Below are 26,688 nucleotides of genomic sequence, written 5' to 3'. Positions count from 1 at the left end.
CCTGAGCTTGGTTTTAGCTTGGTTTTTAGGGGATCCGACAATGTTTATGATCTACACACTCTAACTGGCAAAACAATGTACAACTCCTGCGTTAAAGTACTAAATAGGAAACAGCTCAGCGACCGAGCGGACACAGTTTGGAGGAGGAGACTGCCAGCGTCCACCAAGACTCAGCCAGTGTGGAGAGTCCTCTACAAGCCACCACTGAACAAAAGGACTGGGGACCTGCAGTGGAGGATTCTACATGGAGCCATCGCCGTGAACTCCTTCACTGGGAAGATCAACCCAAGGGGTCCCCGCACCTGCGTGCACTGTGGTGAAACAGATACTGTCTTCCACTGTTTTATGGACTGTACACGACTGGCTGAGCTTTTTAACTTACTATCTGGTGTTTTTAATGCACTAATGAACTGTGGAGTGTTGATAGAATTATCCTCGGTGCTGGCTACAGCGGAACAAATGCAGAGAAGTGGCAATTGTTAAACTTCCTGTCTGGTCAAGCCAAGCTGGCCATTTACAAAACCAGACAGGTGAAGGACCATGTGGTGGTCCCTGTGTTCTGCGCCTTGGTCAGGGCCAGAGTGTGGGTGGATTTCAAATTTTGCAAGCTCACCAGTAACCTACCTTGTTTTAAACATCAATGGTGTCACCAGGATGTCATCTGTTCTGTGGTGGAGGATGACCTTGTTTTTAGTCATGGTTTTAAGTAAGGCTTTGGTCTCTCTTTTATTTCTTAAAGCAAGTACGTATTATAACTTCCTATATGTTTATTTATTCATCATCATAATCTGTGGCTTAAAGCATAGGTTGCTTTAAAAAAAAAAAGCATATCATTTTTTAGATGTCTGTTTAATATTGGTCAGCTACACATGACAATAAAGTCTTGTTGAAAATCTCTCTCTCTCCCCCACTCTCTCTCCCTCTCTGTCCTCACCTACAGGTATCATTGGACTCAAAGGTTGGTGTCTGTGATGGGCAGCTGCGGATCCAACCATCCTGCCTGTATCCAGTCCCTGGTCCTACGATCCTGCCTGTGCTATGTTGTTGCTTGTTGTTGCTTGTTGCTGTTGCTGTGCTTTTCTCTCTCTCTATCCTCTCACCCCAACCGGTCGAGGCAGATGGCCGCCCACATCCAGTCTGGTTCTGCTGGAGGTTTCTTCCTCATTAGAGAGGGAGTTTTTCCTCTCCACTGTTGCTGTCAATTAAATGCTTGCTGTATGTGGGATTTGTTGGGTTTAGTTGTGTGAGGTTTTAAACCTTACTTTACTAAAGTGCCTTGAAATAACTTTGTTGTGATTTGGCACTATATAAATAAAATTGAATTGAATTGAATTGAACTTTCAAAGTGGTCGCACATCGGTTTTTGATGAGCTATTGAGCCATGCCCAGGCCCCACGAAAACGGCTGCCACGGAGGTTAATGTGACAAAAATCCATGATCTCGTATTGGCAAACCGCCGATTGAAGGTGCGTGAGATAGCTGAGACAGTAGGCATCTCAAAAGACTGCGTAGGTCATATCCTGCATGAAATTTTGGGCATGAGAAAGCTGTCGGCGTGATGGGTGCCGCGTTTGCTCACTCCGGACAACAAGCACAACCGTGAGAACACTTCAGAGCAGTGTTTGATGCTGTTTAAGTGCAATCCCTAGGAGTTTTTGCGTCGTTCCATGATAGTCCAAATATTTGGCCCTGTGCGACTTTTTTTTGGTTCCAAACTTGAAAAAATCAGCGGGACTTTGCAGACCTCAAGAAAACGTATTTTTCTGACGGTTTAAAGAAGTTGGAGCATTGCTGGGTCAAGTGTATCGAACTAAATAGAGAGTATATTGAAAAATAAATCGCCACTTTTTCAAATTTTTTTTTGTGAGTACTTATGCCCTCGTAAGTCTGCTTCTTCTGTCAATAAAATATAAAATGTTAAACCTCTCTGTCCTGTCTTTTGAGTCTTGTTTGGGTTTAAACTTAACTGTTGAATTCTCTCAAATATTGTGAAATTAGCAAAAAAATAATGGGACCACTGCACAACTGGGAGCTCATTACTGATGTGACATCATGACATACATAAAGATGCTGAACAGTTGCAGCCAGATCAATCTGTCAGCACAATCACCACCGTAATATGGTCTTACCTTACATAACGTACAACCCCTGTGCGGCTGGGAGACACGTGGGCCCCGTAGTGGAGCTCTGGTTAAAGCATCAGCTGTGACAAGGTTCTTCCCTGGAACATAGACAATGTTGTATGAGAAGCGTAACAATCTCAGGCAAAATCATCTTGCCAGAATTGATTGCCTTCCAGCAGTTCTTCAAGTGCTTCTGGGATGTACTGGGGACAGACAGGTTTGAGGTGTTTACAAGCTGTCTAGCCTCTGGGCTGTTGCCACTTAGTCGCACAAGGGCAGTCTTGACACTTTTACCTTAAAAAAGGGATCTTGGTTTGCTGAAGATGTGGATAACGATGTCACTTTTGTGCATGGATTATAAGATAATTGCAAAGTGCTTCTCAAGACTTCTCAGACTGAAACAGTGCATTAATAGCATTGTGCATTGTAGCCTAAGGTATTATGTTCCTAATCAAACAATTATGAATTATTTATTTCTGTTGCATGATATTATAGATGAACGGTGGTGTGATTCTCTCTGGGTTCTCCGGCTTCCTCCCAGTCCAAGGACGTGCATTAGGTTGATTGGCTTCTCTCCATTGCCCGTAGGTATGAGTGTGTGTGAATGGTTGTATGTCTCTGTGTTGCCCTGCGATGGACTGTCGACCTGTCCAGGGTGTACCCTGCCTCTCGCCCATAGCCAGCTGGGTTAGGCTCCAGCACCCCCGCGACCCCACATATGGAAATAAGCGACTTGGAAAATGGATGGATGGATATTATAGATCTGTAAACTGATTGGGAAAAAGCACCTGACAGAGTTGATCCTCTCTATCTTTTCAACATCAGCGGGATAATGGAAAGCACTGAGACAGGAGACTTTGTTGCAGTTCCTGAAAAAGCTGACTAAACAGATGAGGTCCAGTCTTCCCCGCATGACCTGCATTTCCACTACTGGCCATCCAAGTCACAGTGGGGGAGCGTTTTCATTAACTTATGATTTAGATGTTTCATTTTGGAGGAAGAGCCTACTGTTAAACATAGAATGATTTAAAAGCTGTTTCCCACATTAAGGAGTGGATTCTACCTCACTCAGATCCTGGTTTCAAATATATTCAGTTACAAAATGTATGTAATAAAGAGTCATACATGCTCAGATGTAGCTGCCTGTGCAGGACTAGACTATTTGATGGAGGAGGCTTCTCTTCAGCTGTTTATTTACTCATTACATTTAGCTTCCTTAATTTAAATAGAAAAAGTCTGGGAAAGATGTCAGGGGTTTTCAAAGTGTTTCTCAAGTCACCTGGCTCGGACAAACTTACAGTAGCAGACAAATGAACCACTAATCCAGCCTCCACCACTTTAAGTACCAGTCGCTAGAGACATTAGGCTTTGGCCAGCTGGAGCATTGGTACATTGATAGTGTTTTTCTACATATGTTCATTTTTACAGTACTTTCACCAAATTTAATTTCAAATGTTGTCACATTGAAGTTCACATTTCAATGTGAAGTAATGCACCTAAAGGTTTGTTCTCTCAATACAGAGCAGAGGTGACTATAAGTCTTACTTAGCAAGTAAAAGTTTTATGTCATGTTCTACACATAGTCTAGTGATTAGTATATTTTCAAATGGGTGTTGTTCTGAATGCGCTATGCGGCACTAAGGACAGATGTAGCATGAAACAATAACGCAAAGTAGGCACTCCTCCCAACTACTTTCTGTAGTTAGTTAACCTTTGGAGCAGATTTAGCCACAGGTTTTGTTCATCAGAGATAGGTACGAAAACCAAGATGTCTCTACTTTACTTAAACAAACTGCAGTGTCTAATTACAGCATGTTGGTCTCACAGGAGCCAGGCTGCAGAATCTGGAGAGAGAAAATGAGCCTCAGAGCCTTTCTGAACCAGGGGTAGAACAAGGCGTAGATCACAGGGTTCAGAAAGGGGCTCAGACACAACAGAAATAAACTAAACACTGCCGGTAAAGTATATGGTATTAGGGTAAGAAGGTAATATGGAAGGAAACATATTAAGAACCAAGCCACAACAACACCAAGCGTCCTGGCTGCCTTTAACTCAGACCTTTTAGTCCCTGAATGATGGAGGGTGACGGCTGCAACGTGAGAGCGCATGGCACGAGCCTGAGACACTGCTGTCAGAAACACTCTCATATACAGAAATATGATGGAGGAAAATGGAACAACAAAGGTCAGAGCAACATCAACATATGACATGATGCGGTCAATGTAAACCACACACATCCCATAACATGAATTATAAAGACCTGGTTTAATTAACTCCTCCCTAAAAAGTATTATATTATATGTAAAAGCACAAAACCAACACAAACAAACACACTTTTTAACTCTGCTCACAGTGACTCTGGTGGAATAATGCAGAGGGTCACAAATAGCTGCATAGCGATCAGCTGATATCAGAACCATGCCCGCTATTGAGGCAGAGATGATGGAGAAGGTCACATAACCCTGAAGAAAACATATGTGATTTCCAAGATACCAACAGGATATTCTTCTATAAACCTGCAACGGTGTCACCACAAGACCCATAAGGAAGTCAGACACAGCCAGAGAGAGGAGCAGCAGGTTGGTGGGTGTGTGGAGCTGCCTGCAGGGACACAAAAGCACGTAATGTAATATCATTCATGCAGAGTGATACGACCTTCAACTGGCTGTAATGTTAAAAAGCTGTGTCAGCAAAGCAGAAGATGCAGCTGGTGTCAAGATGTGACACTATTCAGTAAAGTAAAACTTCTGCCTATTGTGGTCACACTAATAAAACCATGAGCTGCTGTAAAGTGTGCTGAGAAGTTGATCTCTGCCTGAAGTGGGAGACTGAGATGATGACCAGCAGGTTGAGAACCACAGTGAGCGCAGAGATGAAGAACAGCAGATAGAGCAGCACAGCGTCAGACTGATGGCGCTTTGGCTTCCAGCAGGAGGCGTTGAGGAGCTGTGGAAAGCAGAGCTCTGCTCCGTCCTGGGCCTCCATCCTCAGAGAGAGGAGGAGGAGAAGCTGCAGCTGTGGCAGCGTCTGACTACAGCTCTGTCACACCACTCATATATCACACTGTGTCCTAACCTTCACCCCCCCCCCCCCTCTCTCTCTCTCTCTCTCTCTCTTTCTCTCTCTGTCTCCTTTCTCTCTCTCTCCTCGGTGATCACATGTTTGGTCTTTAGGCCAGTTGCATAGCAACTAATTTCTTTCTTCATCATAGAGTAACTAGTAAAACCCATGGTAAATGAGCAACATATGTGTGCTGTCCTGGCAGAATTCTTGGCAGTGGTGACAGTAGTGACACAAGAAAACACCGGGAGAAAAATCCTGTTGGCCAACTTTCACCAAGCCAAGTGACACCAAACTCTTCCCTTTACTTCCTAATGACATGACATCTTCAAACCTGGCGTAATAACAAATTAAGGCCAAGGTTCAGATGTATCCAGAACTACGTAAAGTAGAAATTAGCGTAAGCCTACGGTAGCTCCCTGGTTTGTATAAGTACTTTTCTACAGCTATTGGGCCGTTGGCAACACTTAGCGGTGAAACAGCTTAATCATGTGAAAACAATCATCACTCAAGCCGGAGAGGAACAATAGACAATTAATACAGCCACCTGTCTGTAATTACAGGATATGATATGAAACCATGTGCCAAACAGGGCAGAACATATTCTATAACAATGGCTCTAGCCCTGTTAGAGGATCTTGCTAATGGTAGAAATCGAAAAGAGCGTGTCTTTAGGGACAGGCAGGACCTTCGTGTGAATGATGACGAGTGGCTCATCAACCACTTTAAATTTCCACGAGGAATCCTTCTTGAGCTTCTGGGTGAGTTAATCATTTAACTGTTCTAATATTATGTCTTGTTGCGCATAGAACCTGTGCTCCTAAAAATATCACTTTTTCCTAATCGCTGATGCTAGTTGGTGATTTAACATAAAAACGTCTTATTAGCAAACACTACACACTAGTGTCAGGACTTTGTATCAAGCCCCTAATTGTCTGAGTATCTATAGTAGTAATGTCAATAATCACGTGTGTAAAAGTCGTTCCTGTGCGCATCTTAGTGTTGAATATTTGTCTTGTATAAAAATAACTAACAACAATACATTAGTATGAACAATATAATATTGATGACTCCACTCACCAACCCCAGACTGCCATTCCAAAACATGGTTAGTAGTGGAGAGGACGATCAGCCTGTTCAAAGGACAGTAGTGCTGCTTGGATAGAACCGGGGGTGTGCTGCAATGGCCACCTGTCAAGGTGTGGCGCATTGTGTTGCTGTACGGCCTCCTTCAAAATGTGGCACACTAGCACACAGACACAGTACCCATCAATCATCATCATGCCACCCAGGAAGCTTTATTGACCCAGCAACATCTAATTTTCATAATATGAAGAAGGTGGGACACATTAATTACTTCTGAGCAATTATCTTTAAAGGGGTCATATCATGCAAAATCCACTTTTTGGACATTTTGCAGCATTCCTGTGACTCTATGGGTCACATTTACACACACTGAGCACGGTAGAGATGCATTTCCTCCTTTTTTCACATTTTGAAAACATAAATTTTCTCATCCAATAGAGAGAGACCTCGTCCTACTCTGAGATTGTTCCCCAGTTGTCGTCCTATTGGTAGGAAGTCCTCCCTGCAAATCCTGAACCACCACCCCCACAATGATTAAATGTAGAACGGGGGGCAGAGCTTTTAGCTATCAAGCTCCTCTCCTCTGGAACCACTTTTAAGATTAGGCTTAAAACCTTCCTTTTTGATAAAGCTTATAGTTAGAGATGGTTCAGGTCACTGGCAATAATTGTTAGTCACAGGAACCATCTCTTAGTTAAGCTGCAATAGACATAGACTGCTGGGGGACTTAATTTATACACTGAGCTCCTCTGTTTCCTTCTACCTCCTCTGTCCAATAACCTCCCATCATTGTCGCATGTTTAACTAACCTTGTCTCTTTCTCTCCAGTAGTTGTGCTTCTCTCCCTCTCTCTCTCTCTCTCTCTGTCCTCACCTACAGGTATCATAGGACTCAAAGTTTGGTGTCTGTGATGGGCAGCTGCGGATCCAACCATCCTGCCTGTGCTCTGTTGTTGCTTGTTGTTGTTGCTGTGTTTTTTTCTCTCTCTATCCTCTCACCCCAACCGGTCGAGGCAGATGGCCGCCCACATCCAGTCTGGTTCTGCTGGAGGTTTCTTCCTCGTTAGAGAGGGAGTTTTTCCTCTCCACTGTTGCTCTCAATTTAAATGATTGCTGTATGTGGGATTTGTTGGGTTTAGTTGTGTGAGGTTTTAAACCTTACTTTGTAAAGTGCCTTGAAATAACTTTGTGGTGATTTGGCGCTATATAAATAAAATTGAATTGAAATAAAATTGAATTGATCCCGAACCAAAACTGGACTTCCGCCATTTGCCCCCTCTCACTCACCGTGAACAGACGAGCATAGAAATAGTTTGGTTCTTGAGTGTTCTAACCAACACCAAAGTCTATTCACTTTACCAAGGGATCAATAAGTGAGGACTTTGTGGGTCACTTTTATTTTAAACAGACCGGTGCCAGAAACACTGCCTCAGCATTCATACGTATGTGCATTTCTTTTTTTTTTTGTTCTGTCCAGCAGTTTAGCAAGCTGCATACTGTATCTTACGCTGAATGCCATATGAATGTGATGGACAGCTTTGCTTTAACAAGAGGGGTATATATATAATATATATACTCTTCTTGATTTATGGTTTATTTGATGGTTTATTTAGCTAATCCCAAATATGTGATGTTGCTGTGTTGGTGGACAGGTTAAGTTTCTGCTTTGGGGGGGGGCGGGGGGGTAAGGGGTGCAACCAGCTGCTGACACCAAGCAGATCTGTTAAGTAAACAATCGGAGCAAAATAAATAGGAAGCAGGGATGTACCTTAGGCTAACACATTCATAACTAAACAACTGTTGTACTGTGGTTTACCTTGGAGATTAATATTAATATCGATAATAGTGTGTGCACATACTCATACAAACATATACATATAATATACATACATATGTGCATTGTTATACATATCCCATACAACTGAATAAAAGTCATGACATACAACACCACAATTTCCATATTCACACATTATTGATATTGGTAGTGAAGTATCAGTAATACTTACAGTTGGATTTGGAAAGTGTCCCACTACAAGGTTAGTAAGGCTGTAGCTTGATATTATTCACCCAAAAGGTGAGGCAGACGTTGGTGCATGAACAATGCCACTTGTGGAAGCCAGGGTGATGTGAGGGGCTCGGCCACTACGCCCATCCAACAAGCAGAAGAAAGAATCCTAGGAGCCCGCACACCTTCAGTTCCAGGAGGGCAGGTGTTGCGACCCAAGCCGCCCACACAGAGCCCCCCAGGCAGAGCTGCAGCAGCCACAGAGGCAGCACCCCAGGTCAGAGTGGGCCACCGGGGGTCAACACTGCCCGCCCCATGCGAACCAGGGGCAAACACTCCCCCCGGTCGGAGGGTCGGCCTGATAGAGTGGAGCCCGAGGACCCACGGTCCGTAGGGAGCCTGCCCCCGTGCCCAGAGTGGGACCCGCCCCCAGTCCACCACCCCCACTTGAGCGGAGCGGGCCCGACCCCATCGGCCCAGCCTCATCCCCTGGCACCACACCGGCCTGCAGCACAAGGCCAGCAATTGGTGGGGGTCAGCAGAAAAGAGACCACCCAGGCAGACGATCATCATACCTCGAGCGGAAAACCGGACCCCCCACTCTCCAACCGCACCACACGCATACAAACTCACACAAACACAGACGCATACACCCACCCACATGTACAACACACATCATCACACACACACAATAAAGTCTCTCACAACAAACTAGTCAATCATACGTGAACCAATGCACTCTCAGATACATTCTCGCTCCCACACCATTCGCTCGATCACATTTGTGGGGAGGGTAGGTCTCCGGCTTGCTGTCCATGTGGCCCCAGGCAGGGACCACAGCTCCTCCCGAGCCCCGCCCAACCCCCCCAAGCCGGGTGAGGCAGAGGGCAGCAGAAAAGGTACCCCAGAACCCTGCAACCCAGCTTGGACGTATGTGCATTTCAAACGAGGGTGCGTACAATGCTGGATTTGTTTCACGGCTCCTGTTGGAAAAAAAGGATCTATTCCTACAGTCCGTCATTAACTCACTGAAGTAAGTACATGCTTGATATTTATAATGTTTTAAAATGTTAATTTGTCTGTTTAAAATGTAGTAACCTATGTGTGAGGCAAGTTAGTAGCTAGCTATGCTAACGGCTACAGCCAGTCGACCGACCCTTTGTCCCCTTCAAATGTGCTCATGTGGGCTCCTGCAGCCACACACCTGTATGCAGAAAGGCTAATGGCTATCGGCATCGAGCGGCTACAGGCAGGCAGTGGTGGGTCCAGCTCGCTGTAGTAGGTACATGCTTGATACTTAATATGCTAGTTGGTCTTTTTAAAATGTAGTAACCCACATGTGAGACAAGCTAATGGCTATCGGCATCGAACGGCGACAGGCAGGGAGCGGTGGGTCTAGCGTTTGTCCTTTTTCTGTAATCGCATACACCTGCGGGGAACAGCTGATCGTTATCGCCCTTCCAGCGGCGACAGGCAGGAAGCGGTGGATCTAGCTCGCTGTAGTAAGTTTGTGCTTGATATGTGTGATATCTAAATATGTTAGTTGGGTCTGTTTAAAATGTAGCAACCCACATGTGAGACAAGCTAATCGCTAGCGTTGCTAACGGCTACAGCGAGTCAACCGAGCCTTTGTCCCTTTCAAATGTGCTACTCTGAGTTGGTGCAATCACACACCTGTGTGGGGAACAGTTAATAGCTATGGGCCTTCGATTGGCGACAGGCAGGAAGCGGTGGATCGAGCTTTTGTCCTGATGACGTGCTGCCACTCCTGTTTGTGTGTTGCGTTAGCCGTTAGCATGTCTTTAGGCCTTTGCACTTTAGAGCTACAGCTGGTCGATCGTTACAATACAACAACTATACGTCTCGGATTTTTCCAGTGTGCCTATGGGTTCCAGCCACCACTGCTCCCGGCACTGGAAGAGGAGGTTCGAGTCCCATCGGCCCACGCAGTCGTGGGACGCTGTCAAAAGACCTGGTGGCAGGTCATGCTGCGAGTACAAGCAGGGCGAGGTGGCAGCCAACCGAAAGCGGTCAGCCAAACCCCTGTACGCGGTGGGGGACAAGGTCTGGCTGTCCACTAAGTACCTCCCCCTATGCGTCACATCACATAAGTTGGCACAGAGGTTCATTGGACCAATTACAATAACCCAGATCATTAATCCAATTTCTGTCCAGCTCGTTCTACCCAGGTCGATGCGGATTCACGCCACTTTCCACGTCAGCCATCTCAAACCGGTCCAAAACTGTCCGCTCGTCCCTCTGGTTCCTCCACAACCTCCCTCGAGGGTCATTGACGGTGGTCCTGCATATACGGTCAAAGCTCTTCTGGCTTGTTGACTGCGGGTACCTGGTCAACTGGGAGGGGTACGATCCGGAGGAGCGGTCATGGGTTCCGGCATGAGACATTTTGAACGCTACCCTCATAAAAAACTTCCATCAAGCTCACCTGGATCTGCTGAAGGCTCTTGTAACCAGCCATGAAGCCACACCTCCTGACCCTCTTAACCAGTTGTTCATACACTTCGATGATCACCCCAGCAGAGTGAAAACCCAGACAGCACCACCACCCACAGAGGAGCTGGTACTCACCCTTGAATCTCACCAGCTGAAATCCCCTCTAAAAAGGATTGATATCAACAAGGCTGCAGGACCAGACAGAGAGAATGGCCGAACAATGAATTAATGCGCTGACCAACTAAAAGGCGTTTACCAAAATTGAACCGAACCAAAACGGCACCAAATGCAATCTTCTCATCTGACCAATAAGCGGAGAGAATGTTTCCCACGTAGTTTGAAGTGACGTGTTTGATTCACTTGGAATTTTGTGTGTGTGAAATGAAACCGAACCAAGGAGAAATTGCTACAGGTTTACAAACTCATCAACTGATTTGGACAAAAGCAAACAATTAAGTTGTGAAAGCGCCCTTAATGTTTTTGAATCCTTTCAAACTTTAATAAAATGAATGATGATGAGAACGTCTGCAACATGTTAAGGCAAGCTGTTAACGTGGCAGCTTGTTTTCTTCACACCTCTGATTAGAGCTCCCCTAAGAGAACAAGCTGTGGGCGCTGAGCTGTGCAGCAGAGAGGCTCCGGTTGTTCACAAACATTCTAGCCTCATGGGTCATGAGAACTGATTGTGTGTCTTTAATTGTGTCATGGGAGGGAAATCCAGTATTAGTGTAAGATACAACATCCAATCCAAAGAGCAAAGAGTCAGTACAATAAACAATAAATAATATAACATGTCTGGCAAAGTAACACCAAAATGAAACTCAACTGCTAAAAAAAAGTGTGTCTAATTGTGTTTGTCTAGTCCCCTCAGCTGCAGACACAACAAACTCCACATAGATGTTCTGTGTTTTCAGTAACTGGAGCTTAACCATTAGTTCAGCCGTCCCTGAGCTGGGATGGTCCCCCTGCCCCATGAGTTATGAAAGGGGTACAGTTCAGCTACAAAACCTCAGCCATGCATGTTATGCATCATTGGAAAGTCTTTCCAACCTTTTCCAACAACAACAATCACAATACTGTCACCAAAAGCGCAAACCCAATAACCATAAATCCATAAATTTTCCATTATTTACTTTTGATGACTATCTGAACTCCATACATTGTCCATTCACATGTTTGGTGTCATTCTGTGTTTGCTGTCCAGCAAATATAATCCAGTAAAGCTTTTTGGTCTGAAACACAGTATATCCACAATGGTCAGAAAAGTGCAAGTTTCCTGCTTCAACTCCTGAGCGCAAAAAAAATATTTCCTTCTCTTTTATGACCGATAAATGCTGTGTCTCTTATGCTTTGTTCGATCTTGAGAAAGCAGGAAAAGGCCAAAGCATGGAGTTGCATCAGCTAGAAGAGAACAACCCCCCTCTCAGACTCATAGTGTTCAAATTCAATTCAATTCAAATCAATTTTATTTATAAAGCACCCAATCACAACAAGGTTATCTCGAGGCACTTTACAAGGTAAGGTTTAAGACCTTACACAACTAAACCCAACAGATCCCACATACAGCAAGCATTTGACAGCAACAGTAGAGAGGAAAAACTCCCTCTCTAATGAGGAAGAAACCTCCAGCAGAACCAGGCTGAATGTGGGCGGCCATCTGCCTTGACCGGTTGGGTGAGGGGATAGAGAGAGAGAGAAAAGAAAAGAAAGAAAGAACAATCAACAACAGAGCACAGGCAGGATGGTTGGATCTGCAGCTGCCCATCACGGACACATAGCTCTGAGTCCGATGATACCTGCAGAAGAGGACAGAGTGGGGGAGAGAGAGAAAGGGAGAAGCACAACTACTGAAGAAAGGTTTAGTAGGTTATAAGGTTAGTTAAACATGGAACAATGATGGGAGGTTATTGGGTATTGGGTATAAGAGATAGAAGGAAACAGAAGAGCTAATTAAACAATTCAGTAATATCTGTGGCTGATTAATATAACACGCCGGCGCTTGATTTTTAAACTTTAAGATTTGGTTAAGTGGTAAATGCAAGAAATGTAATAAAAAAAATCAGCAGGGCGAGGACCAATTCACGTAGGTTGACATCCATCGTAAAACTGTCTGTTTTATCACGGAAACATGAAGTGGTCCACAACACGAGACAGACGCATTGCTCTGCCTTCCGTTCTACATTTAAAGACGCTAGGAACCATAAGTAGCCCAGCCCTCTGAGAACGAAGTGTTCTGCTGGGAGCATAAGGAACTATAAGGTCTTAAAGATAAGAAGGAGCTTTATCATTAAGTGCTTTGTAGGTGAGTAGGAGAATTTTAAATGTTATCCTACATTTTACATCTAGGTCTTGTCAGAACTCTGGCTGCAGCATTTTGAATTAGCTGGAGGCTTTTTAAAGAGCTATTAGGACATACTATGAATAAGGAGTTATAGTATCAATCCGTGGCGTAACCAACAGGTGAGAGAGGTAAATTACTTTGGGCTTTAAGCTCCTTCCAGATTCCAGATAACAGTTCCAGGCATGATCTCCATCTGAGTTACCGGAGCCGTGAGAGGAGGTCGGCGTTGTGGCACACCTAGTCCATCCTAGAGGTAACAAATGCATGGATCAGTTTCTCTGCATCGAGAGAGGATGTTTCTAATTTTAGCTATATTTCTAAGATAAATATAGGCGGTTTGACTAGTTGATCTGTTTCATTTGGTTTTAAAGACATATATAGCTGAGTACCATCTGCATAACAATGAAAATTTATAGAATGCTTCCTAATAATATCACCTATAGGAGACATGTATAGACTGAACAGTACTGGACCAAGCACAGAACCCTGTGTACTCTATAGCTAATCCTTGTCCATGTGGAGGATTTGTCATTGACATGAACAAACTGGAATTTGTTCAATAAATACAATTTAAACCATCTTAAACTGTCCCAGTGCTGTTCCTTTAATAATTCCGTTGATATGTTTTAATCTCTGTAATAGAATGTTGTGATCAACTGTATCAAATGCAGCACTAAGATCTAACAGGACAAGGACAGAAACTATACCATTGTCTGAAGCTAATAGAAGATCATTAGTGACTCTAACCAGAGCTGTTTCTGTGCTATGATGTTTTCTAAATCCTGACTGAAAATCTTCATACAGGTTATTCACAATGTTTTCAAGAATCTTAGAGATAAAGAGTAAATTCAAAATGGGGCTATAGTTCTTCAGGGTCCAGAGTAGGTTTTTTCAATAAAGGTTTGACCACAGCCACCTTAAAAGCCCATGGTACCTATATGTAAAGCTTGGTTGATTTGATTTAATATGGACAAGCTGATTAAAGGCAAAACTACTTCAAGTAATCTTGTTGGGATTGGGTCTAAAGGACATTTGGATGATTTGGAAGAGCTACTTATGAAATTAACTCTATATGAGTTATGGGGAAGAAGCTTTCTAAGTAAGACACAGAACTTTGTGAATATATTAGAGTTGTTGGATCTAGACATTGATTTCTGTCATTTGGAGGAAGACACTGATGAATGTCTTCTCCAATAGTGATAATTTTATTAGTAAAGTAGTTCATAAAGTCATTGCTGCTGAGATTTAAGGGGGTATTAGACTCAATACAGCTATGACTCTTTGTCAGCCTGGCTACAGTGCTGAAAAGAAACCTGGGGTTGTTTTTGTTTTCCTCAATTAAGGAGGAATAATGTGTTTTTCTAGCAGCACAAAGTGCTTTTCTATATATTATTAGACTGTCCTTCCATTCGATGCCGTTTACATTTATTTGGTTGGAACGCCACTGTCTTTCTAGTTGTCTAGTCCTGTGCTTTAGGCTGCGGATCTCTGAGTTATACCATGGAGCAAACCTCCTCTGATTCACTGTCTTCTTCTTCAGAGGAGCCACTGTGTCTAACATTGTACGTAGAGAAGCTGCAGCATCATCTACAAGACAGTCAACCTGTTCATAAGGATTAAGGTGACTGTTCTCCTCTGTGTATCTACAAGACATTGGGGCAAAAGATGATGGAATCATATGCTTGAATCTGGCAACAGCATCGTCTGATAAACATCTTATAGCAAAATTTATTTCCAGCTGCTTCAAGGTCAATTATGGTAAATTCAAAAGTTAATAAGAAATGTTCAGATAACAGGGGGTTTTGGGGAAGAACTATTAAATTAAAAAATTAATTAATTAATAATTTAATTTAATTAATTTAATTAATTTAATTTAATTAATTTAATTTAATTATTAAATCAATTTCAACCCCATATGTGAGGACAAAATTAAGGGTACTATTAAAACAAGTTCATTGTGGGTTCATTCACAGTGTGTTCATTTACCTGCTTTGTAAAACCAATAGTGTCCATTAAGGAGTTAAAAGCAGTGCTGCGACAGTTGCTGTCAACATCTACATGAATGTTAAAGTCTCCTACTACAATGACTTTATCTGTGCTAAGAACTAAGTCAGATATTAATTCAGAGAATTCAGTCAAGAACTCTGAATATGAAGCAGGAGGACATTAAATAGTACAAAACATAACTGACTTTTGAGTTTTAGAGTCTGGATAAGAAAGGCTCAGAGCTCTTAAATTAGTTAGGTTTAGGAGTAATTAGTAAATCTGAGTTATAAATTGCTGCTACTTCTCCACCTCGACCTGTACTTCTAGGAACATGATAGTTGTCTTATCAATTCTGCTGTAATCCTCCTCCTATAAGGCAAAATATTCAGCAGTCCATTCAGCAGTTCTAATCCAAACTTGAAAATTGAGCAGAAGCCAAACCAGCAGTCCTTGAAGTTGCGACAGAGCTGGTCTTAAAAAGTTGATTTGGAACTTCATTTAACAAAGACACTGGAGCTGCCAAAACAGAGTCCTTGCATTTCTTTGCAGGGTGAAGATTAAAACACTACCCTGCCCACACAGAAGTCAAATGACTGTTTTTGTAGGACTTCCCACAGAGAAGTCAAGACTGCCACACTTTAGCTAACATCCTGTGTACGGCTTCTATCATTCCATAAACAGGGCCGTTTACGCTGCAACAACAAAACCTGTGTTTTCTGTCAAAGGCTGTGCTGTGGTCATCTAAACAGCCTCTATGGAGACATGAAAACACACTGTACCAACATTTGTTACTGTACTGTACAATCTTACTGTTGTATCAGGATCAGACAGGCACAGTTGTCTGCTTTGGCCAGCACAAAATCTTACGTGTTCCTGTGTGTTTCTGTGACAGAATGGATGGCACGCGCATCTAAGGCTGATCCACATTTGAGTACTGACTGACAAGCTGAACGAGCCACTTCAACAAAACCTGTGTGAGCCTGTGTTCATCAGCCCTGTCACAGGCTGTGCTGTGGTCCTCTCATGGAGACATGAAAACACAGTACCAACATTGGTATACTGGGCATCCTAGTAACACTGATGATTTTAGTCTCTGATACGGCAGGGAGGAAAGATCTGGGGTCTTTTACACAGTGAGGGTGGATCAGTCTGTTACTGAAGCTGCTCCAGAGCAGACAGTGAGTCCTCCAGTGGGTGAGAGCCCTGGTCCAGGATGGATGTAAGTTTAGCCAGGACCCTTCTCTCACTCACCTCCAGTCTAGAATGCAGCCCAGGACAGAGCTGGACTTCTTGATGACCCTGTCCAGTCTCTTCCTGTCCCTCACTGTGATGCTGCTGCTCCAGCAGACCACTCCATACAGGATGGCTGATGCCACCGCCGAGTCATAGAAGGTCCTCTGGTGAGTCCTTTGTACTCTGAGCAGTTGTTGTCTGTGATCAGGCCGAGATTCGCAGTCATCAGAGATCTTCTGTAGAACACAGCTGTCTGTGTTGCGCCTAACCCTACAGTCCCTGTGGGGCCCCCACACCACAGGCCAAAGTGGGGAGATACCTCATAATCCACTTCATCAGAGGGAGGTCCACACCATCAGACGGCTCCTGTTACTCAGGTGGAGACTGTGCCTGGAACTGTTCTATCTCCTTCAGAGGCCTGCAGAATCTGGAAGGAGCTGAAAGCCCAAAGTAATTCACCTCTCTCACCTGTTGGTTACGCCACTGATGTTTCTTGCTTGGCCGAGAGGTCAGAGACTGTTTACTACCTCCTGTCCATAACTCACCCACTGCATCAGTGGTTATGTTATGACTTTCTGCTGTGCAATATTTTTTGTGTAAACCTGTGCAATATTTATATAATATGCAATGATGGCTCATCTTGTGCCAACTTAGCTTTTGATACTGTATTTTAACCAACACTTCGAATTGACTGCAGTCAATCAGGTAGAATGTATTCTTCTTCCTGTGATTATATAATATATAAAGAGAAATGGGTGTGTATGAAAGCTACAGTGTTGTTTAAAATTAGGACTTAAGTCTGAATTCTCTTCTCTTTCTGCTTTTCCCACAGTGAATCATCCTTCTCCATCTATCTCTATCCTGGGCATCTTCTCCACTCACACCAGCCAACCTCATGTCCTCTGTTAGCACGTCCATATACTGTATCTCCTCCTTGGTCGTCCTCTTGCCTGGCAGCTACATCTCTAACATCCTGCTACCAATATATCCACTCTCCCTCCTCTGCACATGTTCAAACCACCTCAGTCTGGCCTCTCTGACTTTTTTGCTAACAGGCAACGTGAGCTGGTCCTCTGATGAGCTTGTTCCTGATTCTGTCCAACCTCGTCACTCCTAAGGAGAACCTCAGCATCTTCATCTCTGCTGCCTCCATCTCTGGGCATGAAACCACACTGCTGCTCACAAACCTCCACCTTCTTCCTGAGTGTGTCTTCCACTACTCTTTCTCACAGCTCCATTATCTGGCTCATCAACATTTTTCCTCTGTAGTTGCTGCAGTTCTGCGTGTCACCCTTGTTCTGAAAGATCGGCATCAGAACGCTTCTCCCCCATTCCTAAGGCATCTTCTCGCTCTCTAGAATCCTGTTGAACAAACTGGTTAGAAACTCCACTGCTGTCTCCCTTAGAAACTTCCACACCTCCACAGGTACGTCATCAGGACCAACAGCCTTTCCACTCTCCATCCTTTTCAGAGCCTTCTTCACCTCATCCTTCTAATCTCTGCAATTTCCTGCTCCACAACATCCACATCTTCCTCCCTTTTTCCCTGTCATTTTTACAAGTTTTACTCCGGATGCCCTTCCTGATGCAACCGTCTCTATTTATCCGGGCTAGGGACCGGCACAGAAGTAGCACTGGCTTGTAACCCCGGTGGCTAGATTAGCCACAGCCTTGAATCTGGGATCAAACAGTGTAGCAATTGTCATTACACTCATTGTCTCAAGGAGTGAGAGATACTCATTAAGTGTCCTAGAAATGTTGTTGCAAAGCTGGAGAGCTTTCTGATCCTGAAACTGGGGTTGTTTCTTTGTGATGGTGTACAGTAGCATACAGATGAGTGGAATTACCTTTGTTGCTCAGCAACGATTCCTGGCCCAGAGGCCGCGGCACCTGGATCAGAGAGGGCACGGCACGCCTTGTTCAACCAAGCTGGTAACTTAAGGCTTGACCATTCCTTGTCCTTTCACTCATTGATTCATTCATTGCTGATTGCTGTGTTTTCTGTGATTGTGTTCACATATGATCATTACTTGGCGTTGCAATAGACTGGCGACGTGTTCAGGGAGTACACCACCTCTCACCCTTAGCAAGCTGGGATTGGCTCCAGATCCCCACAACCCCGATCAGGAAAAGCAGGAGAAAATGGATGGATGGTACAGAGCTTTCAAACCCAAACCTATTTTCTGGGGTCTTCTTGAAAAAAAGTGCATGGGCAGAATGACTAGAGGGTTTACTTAAAGTTAATGAACAGTACAGTGCTTTCACAATTTCACATTGTGTTTTCACACCCAACTTACAGGAATCACTACTATTCTGCAGTGTTTTTTAGTTTTTACTCTTTTGAGAATCAATGCATATTGAAACAATAAAAATATTTAAGTTTACTGGTGATTTAAGATTGTGTCGTCTCAACAATATCCACCACTATTAAGAAATTCAACTGATGTATTCCATCATCAAGCCTAATATTGTTGTTATTATACAGATTCCTGTTTTTTAGAGACTAGAAACAAACATGATTTGTCTTCACCTATGTGTTGGGGTGAACACTGTTCAGTTGCACATATCTGTTGAATACTACACTAAACCTCAGCTGGAGCTAGAATCTTCAGCATTCCCTCTTGTATGTTACATATGAGCTTAAGTGCGTGATTTTACCTAATGCCAGATTGTATTTGGTTAAAACTGATCCAGTTTCACATTCAGGCAACATCCTCTCAGAAAGCTCCAGTTGTATGATTCTATGCTGCTCAAAAGAATATAGTGAGTGCATCCTGGCGTATTGTAAATTTGTGATTGCACAAAAGAATCACAGTGGGCTGCTCCTGTAGTGCTGCAATCATGCTTTATTCATTCCAAGTGGAAAAACACTCAAGGAGGCTGTGAAAACGCTACAATCTATCTTCCGTCAAACCAGAGAGCAGGGCCTCTGAATGCAGAACAGTGATGGTGGACCTGACTGACAATGCCCTGCTTGACTAAAATAAAACACAAACACACACTGCAGGCCTCCAAGAGACAGCTCTGCCTCTGCAAACAAGCACGAGGCAGATTCTCAATAATGTGATTGGCCAGGCTGATGGTACAACTGAGGAGCCCAGTGGATGGTCATTTGCCAGAAGCAGAGCACAAAACAACAAACAATTATGCTCAGGGAGTGCAGGCCGCTTGCACTGTGAGCACGTCATCGAAAAGGCGTCGTGATATAATCAGTCAGAACACAAGGTCCAGTCGTCCTGCTTGCATGAGGGTAAATGCAAACACCACTCAGGATCTCGTGACTTTATTACAATAAAGCAGCACTGCTCGGACTCTGCAGCGCTGCTTTCATAGTAAGTCTCGGATTGAGGTGACGTCAGCAGGGAGCCTCTCTACCTGCTGAGGCAATCTTAGGACTTCAACACATGGTTGAGGCACAGAGTTTAGTTTCTGGGTTTAACAGGGTATTCGTTCCTAATAGAACTTTCTCCTGTTAAACCACATTTAGTTTCATTTAGTTTTAGTTAATATAATTGTCATAAATAACAATTCATAACATTTTCCATAACCGTTCATTTCGGCTATATACATTATGTACATGTCACAGTCTTCGTTGTCCAATATGGCACATGTTACTACAACTTTAGACTTGAGTCTAGTTTGGCATAAATTAATGTCAAGTTTGGTATAAAAATAGTTCATATTTACAGAAAGAGAAATAAGGTCTTTACCACATAGATTAATTTGCTGAATTCATAAACAAAAAGCCACGGATGCAGTGAAAAGGGAGGAGAGGAAGGTAGACTGTGTTTTTACACTGATCGAACACTAATGTGAACAGTTGCTGTGTCAGATCCAAGCTCGCTGGACAGTTTGAGGGTGTAAGTTCCAGCATCTTCCTTCTTCACCCCAGTGATAATGAGGGTGGTCAGGTCCTCCGTGGTCTCTATGTGGAAGCGACCACCAGCTGTCACCTCAATGGTTCTTCCTCCACGAGACCACTCAATGTGTTGAGCATCACCAGAGAAGGCACAGGCAACTGTCAGGACTTTGCCTGGTTCAATGCTGATGTCCTCTGGCAGAGCCTCAATCCTGGGAGCACAACCTGGAAACACAACCAGGTGTATTTATCTATGTCACACATATCAGTTAGAATAGATATTTTTGAGTTTGTGTTTTTTTTTGGTGAAATGAACATTTGCACCAGAAACTTGTTTATGTAAGTTTTAATTCCCGGACTTTTTATACTTCACAAGGTCACAGCAGGTGTCATTACAGGTCAAATCTTACTGATTCCCGGACTTTTTATACTTCACAAGGTCACAGCAGGTGTCATTACAGGTCAAATCTTACTGATTGTTCTGAAGGACGATCCCTCCATGTGAGAGGCCATCTCTGTCAGGCTGCTGGAGCTCCTAGCATATGTCTCAGATGCCACAGAGGACATGCTAGACATGGACATGGTCTCAAACTTCATCTCAGCTGCCATGCTGCTGAAGGAGCTTGACTCCATCATGGAGGACATCAGTGACTGCTGGGCAGAGGAAGAGACGAACGATGACTCCTCCACTTTGTGAATTTCCTTCTTCTGCATCAAGGAGGATGACGTCTCTTTATGACTCATCACTGATGATCCTGTAAAAAAGTAAACATGAATTCCTTTGAATGAGGGCTGTGTTTATAGAAGACTGCTTAAAGATTTACCTTTAATTGCCAGTTGCTGCTCATGGTAGGCTGTGACCTTCATGCGTATGGACTGGAACAACTGTCCAGTGAGGGAGAATGAAGACTTGGAAACTCCTCCCTCTGATATCATTTCACAGGTGTACTCGCCCTGATCACTGTCAGTCAGGTCATGAATCTTCAGGCTGCATGAACCGTCAGAGTAATGCATCTCAAAGCGGCTACTCTGTGAAAGCCTCCTGCCATGAACGTACCACATTACGTCCGTCACACTGCTCTCACAGACACAAGCAATCTGTACTGAACCCTCCGAGGCTTCAGCTCTTAACTGACTAAGGACCTTTGGAGGTTTAGGGGTTGGGGATTTGATGGTTGTTGGAGACACAACTCTTTTGGGGGACATGATGGGAGTAGGAGACTTCATCCTAGTGGGTGATTTAATTCCTTCAGGCTCAGGAGACTTCACACCCCTTGGTGATTTAATGCCTGAAGGTTCAGGGGACTTGATACCCTTTGGTGTTTTGATTCCAGCTGGTTCTGGGGATTTTACCCCTCTTGGTGTTTTGATTCCTGGGGTTTCCGGGGACTTTACACCACGGGGAGCTTTCACTTCCTCAGTTTCATTGGACTTGAGGGGAGCCGCTGACTTATGTTTCGGTTCAGGAGATTTTATACCCCGATGTGACTTAACTCCTTCAGGTTCAGGCGACTTGACAGTTGCTGGAGAGGGTGTCACTGGCTCTGGAGACTTGTCACTTCTTGTAGTTTTAATTCCTGCTGTTTCTGGAGATTTGACACTTGGTTCAGGAGACTGAATACTTTGAGCTGGTAATTTCACTGAAGGCTCTGGGGATCTGATGCTGGATTCTGGCGACTTGACACTGGGGACTGTGAATGTAACTGAAGGTTCTGGTGACTTGATACTTGAAGTAGGTGCTTTTACAGGTGGCTCAGGGGACTTGACAGCCTTGACCTTCTCTTTGGAGCCGGGTCTTTGGATTGTCAATCTGGCGTGAGCTTCTTGTCTACCTGCTGAGTTTTCTACTACAACTTTATAACTACCCTCATCTGAGGCAGTCACAGAGGATATCTCTAGACTGGACTTGTACTGTGTTGTTGTGACCTGAATGCGATGAGATGAGATTAGGGTTCTGCTTTCATGAATCCATGATACAGTTGGTGCAGGATCTCCATCAATATCACAAGCAAATCTGACTGTCTCTCCCTCTGCAACTGTTACAGACTGAGGTTTGATAAGGATTCTAGCAGGCAGAGAAGACTTCACCTTGTGAACAGAAAAATCAGAGGCCTCCGCAACAGATGACTTAAGTTTAGCTTCAGCCACAGAAAACTTGTCAGATGAGTAGGAGGAGCCAGAGGACAGGTATTCAGCAGAAGAATACTTGATACAGGAGCCATACCTCTCTGCAGATGAGGACCTCTCAGAGGAGGCAGCATAACTTTCATGTGTGATCACTTTGTGTGTTTCAGTCAGCTTTGATTTGCTGTCTTCCACCTCAAAATGGGACTTAGAAGCATAGCCAGCTTTAAATTGAGTGATATGATAGTGGTCAACTTGAGCCAACTCCGGAACAAATGGTTTGGGGACTTCTTCATCTCTTCGACGAGAGGAAAAAGTGGTGTAGCCACCGCCACATACCTCTAAAGTGGCATAGTCTGAAGCTTCTCCCTTGGAGTTTGAGCACACACAGCGGTATGTGCCACTGTCCTCCTCCTGGCAGTTCAGAATAGCTACAGACAAAACCCCGCTCATGTTCATGAAGACATATTTGTCACTGCTTTCAGAAATTCTAGTTCCATTGTGAAACCATATAACCTCAGCCTCCGGCTTGGCTTGGATGTTCAGCGTGAATTTGGTGTCCTGGCCAATGGGTATGCGATGCGAGCGCATCCTGACAGTCACACGCGGAGCATGGTCCAGGCTGAATGGTGTCTGGCTGATCACCTGATATTTCCTCTCAGATTTCAAAGCAGCCTTTCTGGCCTCATAGCGGGACATGATGTCAAACCGTGCAGATCTTTCAAACCTGGAGGAGGAGCGTGAGGACCTCTCGACAGACTTGATGGGGCTAGGAGAGCGTGGGCGAGTTCTCTCTGGGGTTGGGGACCTCCTCTCCACAATGTCTCCCTCTGCTTGCACAGAAGGCCTGGCACATGGTCTAATCAGCTCTGACACTGGACGCATAAGCTCAATATAAGTGGGCGACAATGATCTTCTCCTTCTCATATACTGAGAAACAGTACGTTTCTTCTTAGTCTCCACAACCTCAGCTGCCACATGTTTGCCCTCCAGCCTCTTCTCTTCACGTTCCACAGCATGTTGCTCAACTCGGAGAGGACTTCCAGGAGGGGAGGCAGAAAAGCCGAGTTCCAGTTCATCCTCTGGCATGATTTTCCTTTCTTCAGTCCTTCTCAAAGAGAGGTAATCGTCCACAGGCATCAGAAGCTCCTCATCACTAAGGTCTCCCAGAGATCTCCTCCTGGACCTGAAAGAGGCCTCAGATTCAGAAGAGGCTGAACGACATGCAGGTCGAACAGTCTCCAAATCATCCAGAGTGAGTTTCGGAATACGCCATCTTGGCCTGTATTGGTCGGTGATTCTTGGAAGTGGCATGACATAGAACTGCTCCCACCTAGACAGACGAATACGCCTCTGTCTCTTCTGCAAAATTCTTTCCATCCTTTCTGGAATTTCATACTGGTCTCTAAGCTTTCTGTACCACTTCATGTCAGACAGGGGAACAAACTGCTTGATGGCTTTGTCCTCATCTAGAACTCGAGGATCATGAACCACAGGTTCAGGGATCTTGTATGGCATAAAAATTCTCTTTTCTTCTTCCAGTCTCTTTGTCTCAGATGTCTTAACAGTAATGTCAAACTCCCCTTCAATGTTCTTGGTGCTCACTGCAGGTTTGTACATCTCTGCAGCGAATTTGAGAGCCTCCTGGGCTGTTGGGTTGAGGGGTACAAGTTCCTCAGTAGCAACAATCTCCTGAGCCAACTTGTTGGTTTTCTCAATTTGTTTCTGTATGTGACTGTATTTCTCCTCTTCACTTTTGTACTCTCTCCTGGTGTATGTCAGCCGATCTACTTTCAGAGTAGCCTGGCAGCTTGCAGACCCAGCAGGATTGCTTGCAGTAACCTTGTACACGCCAGAGTCCTCGAGGAGAGTTTCTCTAATGTGCAGGACATAATAATCAATGTCTTCCTGTATGACAATGACTTTGGGACCAAACTGCAAAGGTTTTCCATCCTTCTCCCATTTTAGGGTGGGAATGGGAATTGCTGAGACTCTGAGATCAAAGCAAATGCTGTGTCCCTCAGTGCACTCGATGTTGGCCAAGAGACGCTTAAACATTGGCCTCATTGTTTCCTCTGATACAGGATGAGGTGTCACAGTGAGACGGGCTGTACAGTTGTCTTCCCCAAACCTGTTGTGAGCAACAACGCTGAATTCTGCATCATCACTCACATCCACATTGTGGATTATCAGCTGGTACAGACCCTTATCACTGGTAAAGGTGTACTTGCTGTCATCGTCACCTGGGTTAATCCTTTCTCCATTCTTCAGCCATGTGACATGGGGCTCTGGATGCACCGTGATGGTGACACCAAAACGAACATCTTCGCCAACATAGGCAGTGCAGTTATAAAGTGGCAAAGTGAACTCTGGTGGTCTTTGCAAGAGTGTAGTTTTGTCAACTCTCCTTCTTAGTTTCTTGATGGAACGGCTAACGTAGTGCTCTCTAATGTTCCTTATGGTCTCAACAAATAGCTCACCGTAGGCAACATCCTCCCCATCATCACTCACCACTTTGCATTTGTAGACACCATCATCATCGTTTTCAATGTCTTTTACATAAATGCTGGCAAAACCGTTACTGTAAGTAATCTCATACTTATGGCTTGAGTGAAGTTGACGGTTTCCAAAGTACCATAAAACCTGTGTACTCTTGTCATAGTTGACAAGGCTGCATGTGAACCTCACATAGCCACCTTCCTCAGCTGAGGCATGCATGACTGGACCAGCTCGAAGACCACGATACTCAGTTCCAATCTTGACTTTACCCACAGCCAGTCCTCTTTGGTTTTTAAATGCACCACCATATGCCACACGAGCTGCAGATATAATAGTGTCCACCCTCTTCACCAGGGTCTGATAGTACCTCCTATGTCTCAGTGTCCTAATGGGCTTGTTGCTGACATGTTCAATCTTCATTTTGAGCCATGGATGCTCAAGAGCCTCATGGGCTGTCATACGAAGCTTCATATCCTTGACCAGAAGTCTGTCTACAAAGTCCATAGCCTCCAAGCTGGTGTCCTTAAAGGCTTCACTGTCAAAGATATACTCACATTTGGAAATGTTCTCAATCACCTTTGTTGTTGACTCTGCAGCAAATGGATTAAGACCACTGAGCAGAACATAGGCCACAACACCAACAGACCACATATCAGTGGCTGTTGTGATCAGGTCATGGCGATGGACCTCAGGAGCATAATATTCCGGTGCAGAAAACAACATTCTAATGTTTTCCCCTGGCACTAGGAGCCTAGCCTGGCCCATCTCAATGATCTTTATGTTGGTGCTTCTCCTTGTCGTATAGACAATGTTGTCCGGGCGGATGTCAAAGTGACCAAAATTATGGCTATGCAAAAACATGAGGGCAGAGCACACCTGCCTCAAGTAGCGGACTATCTCCTGTTCAGACAACTCAAAGTGGCTGGTTCCAAGGCGCTCAAAGATGTCAACTCCTGAAATGAACTCAAAGATCAGAATTATCTCCTCCATGCTTTCAAAGTACTCATGCAAATAAATAATATTCCTGTGCCTTGCCAAATTTAGCGCTTCAATTTCCCTGAGAACCAATTCACGATCAGTTCCTTTGACCTTGATGAACTTAGCCATGAAGGTTTTCTTTGTAGCAATCTCTATGCACCGGTGGACTGTTCCAAACTGGCAGCGAGACAGCTCTTCAGAGATAATATACTTGGAGGAAAGCTCCTTCACCTTGTAGAACAGAGCTTCCTCCCGAGTGATCTCTCTGGTTTCATCCACTTCCTCGTCATAGTTCCTAATCACAGACTTGTCCTCTTTTGTGGTGATGGGTTCAGTGGGATCAGAAGGAGGGCTCAGACCAAACTGGTTCTCAGCAATGACACGGAACTGATACTTGGTCTTTCCAAATATGTTGATAATGGTGATGCTGCAGTCATTGGTGTGTCCAGCACGGATCCATCTATCACCAGTAGTGGGACATTTCTCCACTATGTAGCTAATTATTTCACTTCCACCATCACTGGCAGGGGCCTCCCAGCTCAAAGTGATAGAGTCTCGTGCAATGTCACTAACCACAAGTCCTTTAGGCGCTTCAGGTATGTCAGCCACATTTACCTCAATTGTTTGCTTGTCTGTTCCAAACCTGTTCTTCGCACTAATGATGTAGTACCCAGTGTCCTTTCTCTGAACTCCCTTCAGGAAGACGAGGGAAGTGAAAGACCTGGTAGTGATGACTTGATGATAAGGAGAATTTGAGAGGATTTCTTGACCTTTCTGCCAAGTGATTGCTGGCTCAGGCTTGCCAGAGATAGGGATCTTGATTGTGATGTGATCACCACGGGCAGCATGGACTGCTCCCATTCCTTGGAGCTCCTTCGGCAGGTGGATCTTTGCAGGAACTGTAATAAAAGGGTACAAATATTTGAATTCAACCTAAAAAG

General features: G+C 44.3%; 2 protein-coding genes across 5 annotated transcripts in view; both read right to left on the bottom strand.

The window, feature by feature from the left end:
* Positions 1–3,849: 3,849 nt before the first annotated feature.
* LOC114846919 (trace amine-associated receptor 13c-like) lies at positions 3,850–5,188 on the bottom strand. Its single transcript, XM_029136165.3, has one exon. It carries the CDS (start codon positions 4,757–4,759, stop codon positions 3,929–3,931), a length of 831 nt encoding a protein of 276 aa, XP_028991998.2. The 5' UTR covers positions 4,760–5,188; the 3' UTR covers positions 3,850–3,928.
* Positions 5,189–19,115: 13,927 nt separating this feature from the next.
* ttn.2 (titin, tandem duplicate 2) overlaps positions 19,116–26,688 on the bottom strand; it is a 186,214-nt gene continuing 178,641 nt past the window's right edge. For all 4 annotated transcript variants that reach the window (XM_055505204.1, XM_055505205.1, XM_055505207.1 and 1 more), the window contains 3 exons: positions 20,971–26,646; positions 20,620–20,901; positions 19,116–20,371 (listed from right to left, as the gene is read on the bottom strand). In XM_055505204.1, coding sequence (XP_055361179.1) covers positions 20,079–20,371; positions 20,620–20,901; positions 20,971–26,646 — 6,251 coding nt within the window. In that variant the 3' untranslated portion in view covers positions 19,116–20,078. The remainder of the gene's footprint in view (positions 20,372–20,619; positions 20,902–20,970; positions 26,647–26,688) is intronic.

The sequence above is a fragment of the Betta splendens genome, chromosome 21 (genome assembly GCF_900634795.4).
Source record: "Betta splendens chromosome 21, fBetSpl5.4, whole genome shotgun sequence".
In the NCBI taxonomy this organism is placed as follows: domain Eukaryota; kingdom Metazoa; phylum Chordata; class Actinopteri; order Anabantiformes; family Osphronemidae; genus Betta; species Betta splendens.
This window is presented reverse-complemented; position numbering and strand designations above follow the sequence as displayed.

Coding starts and splice junctions, on each gene's coding strand:
- LOC114846919 (XM_029136165.3), bottom strand. CDS start 4,759: ATGATATTACATTACGTGCTTTTGTGTCCCTGCAGGCAGCTCCACACA.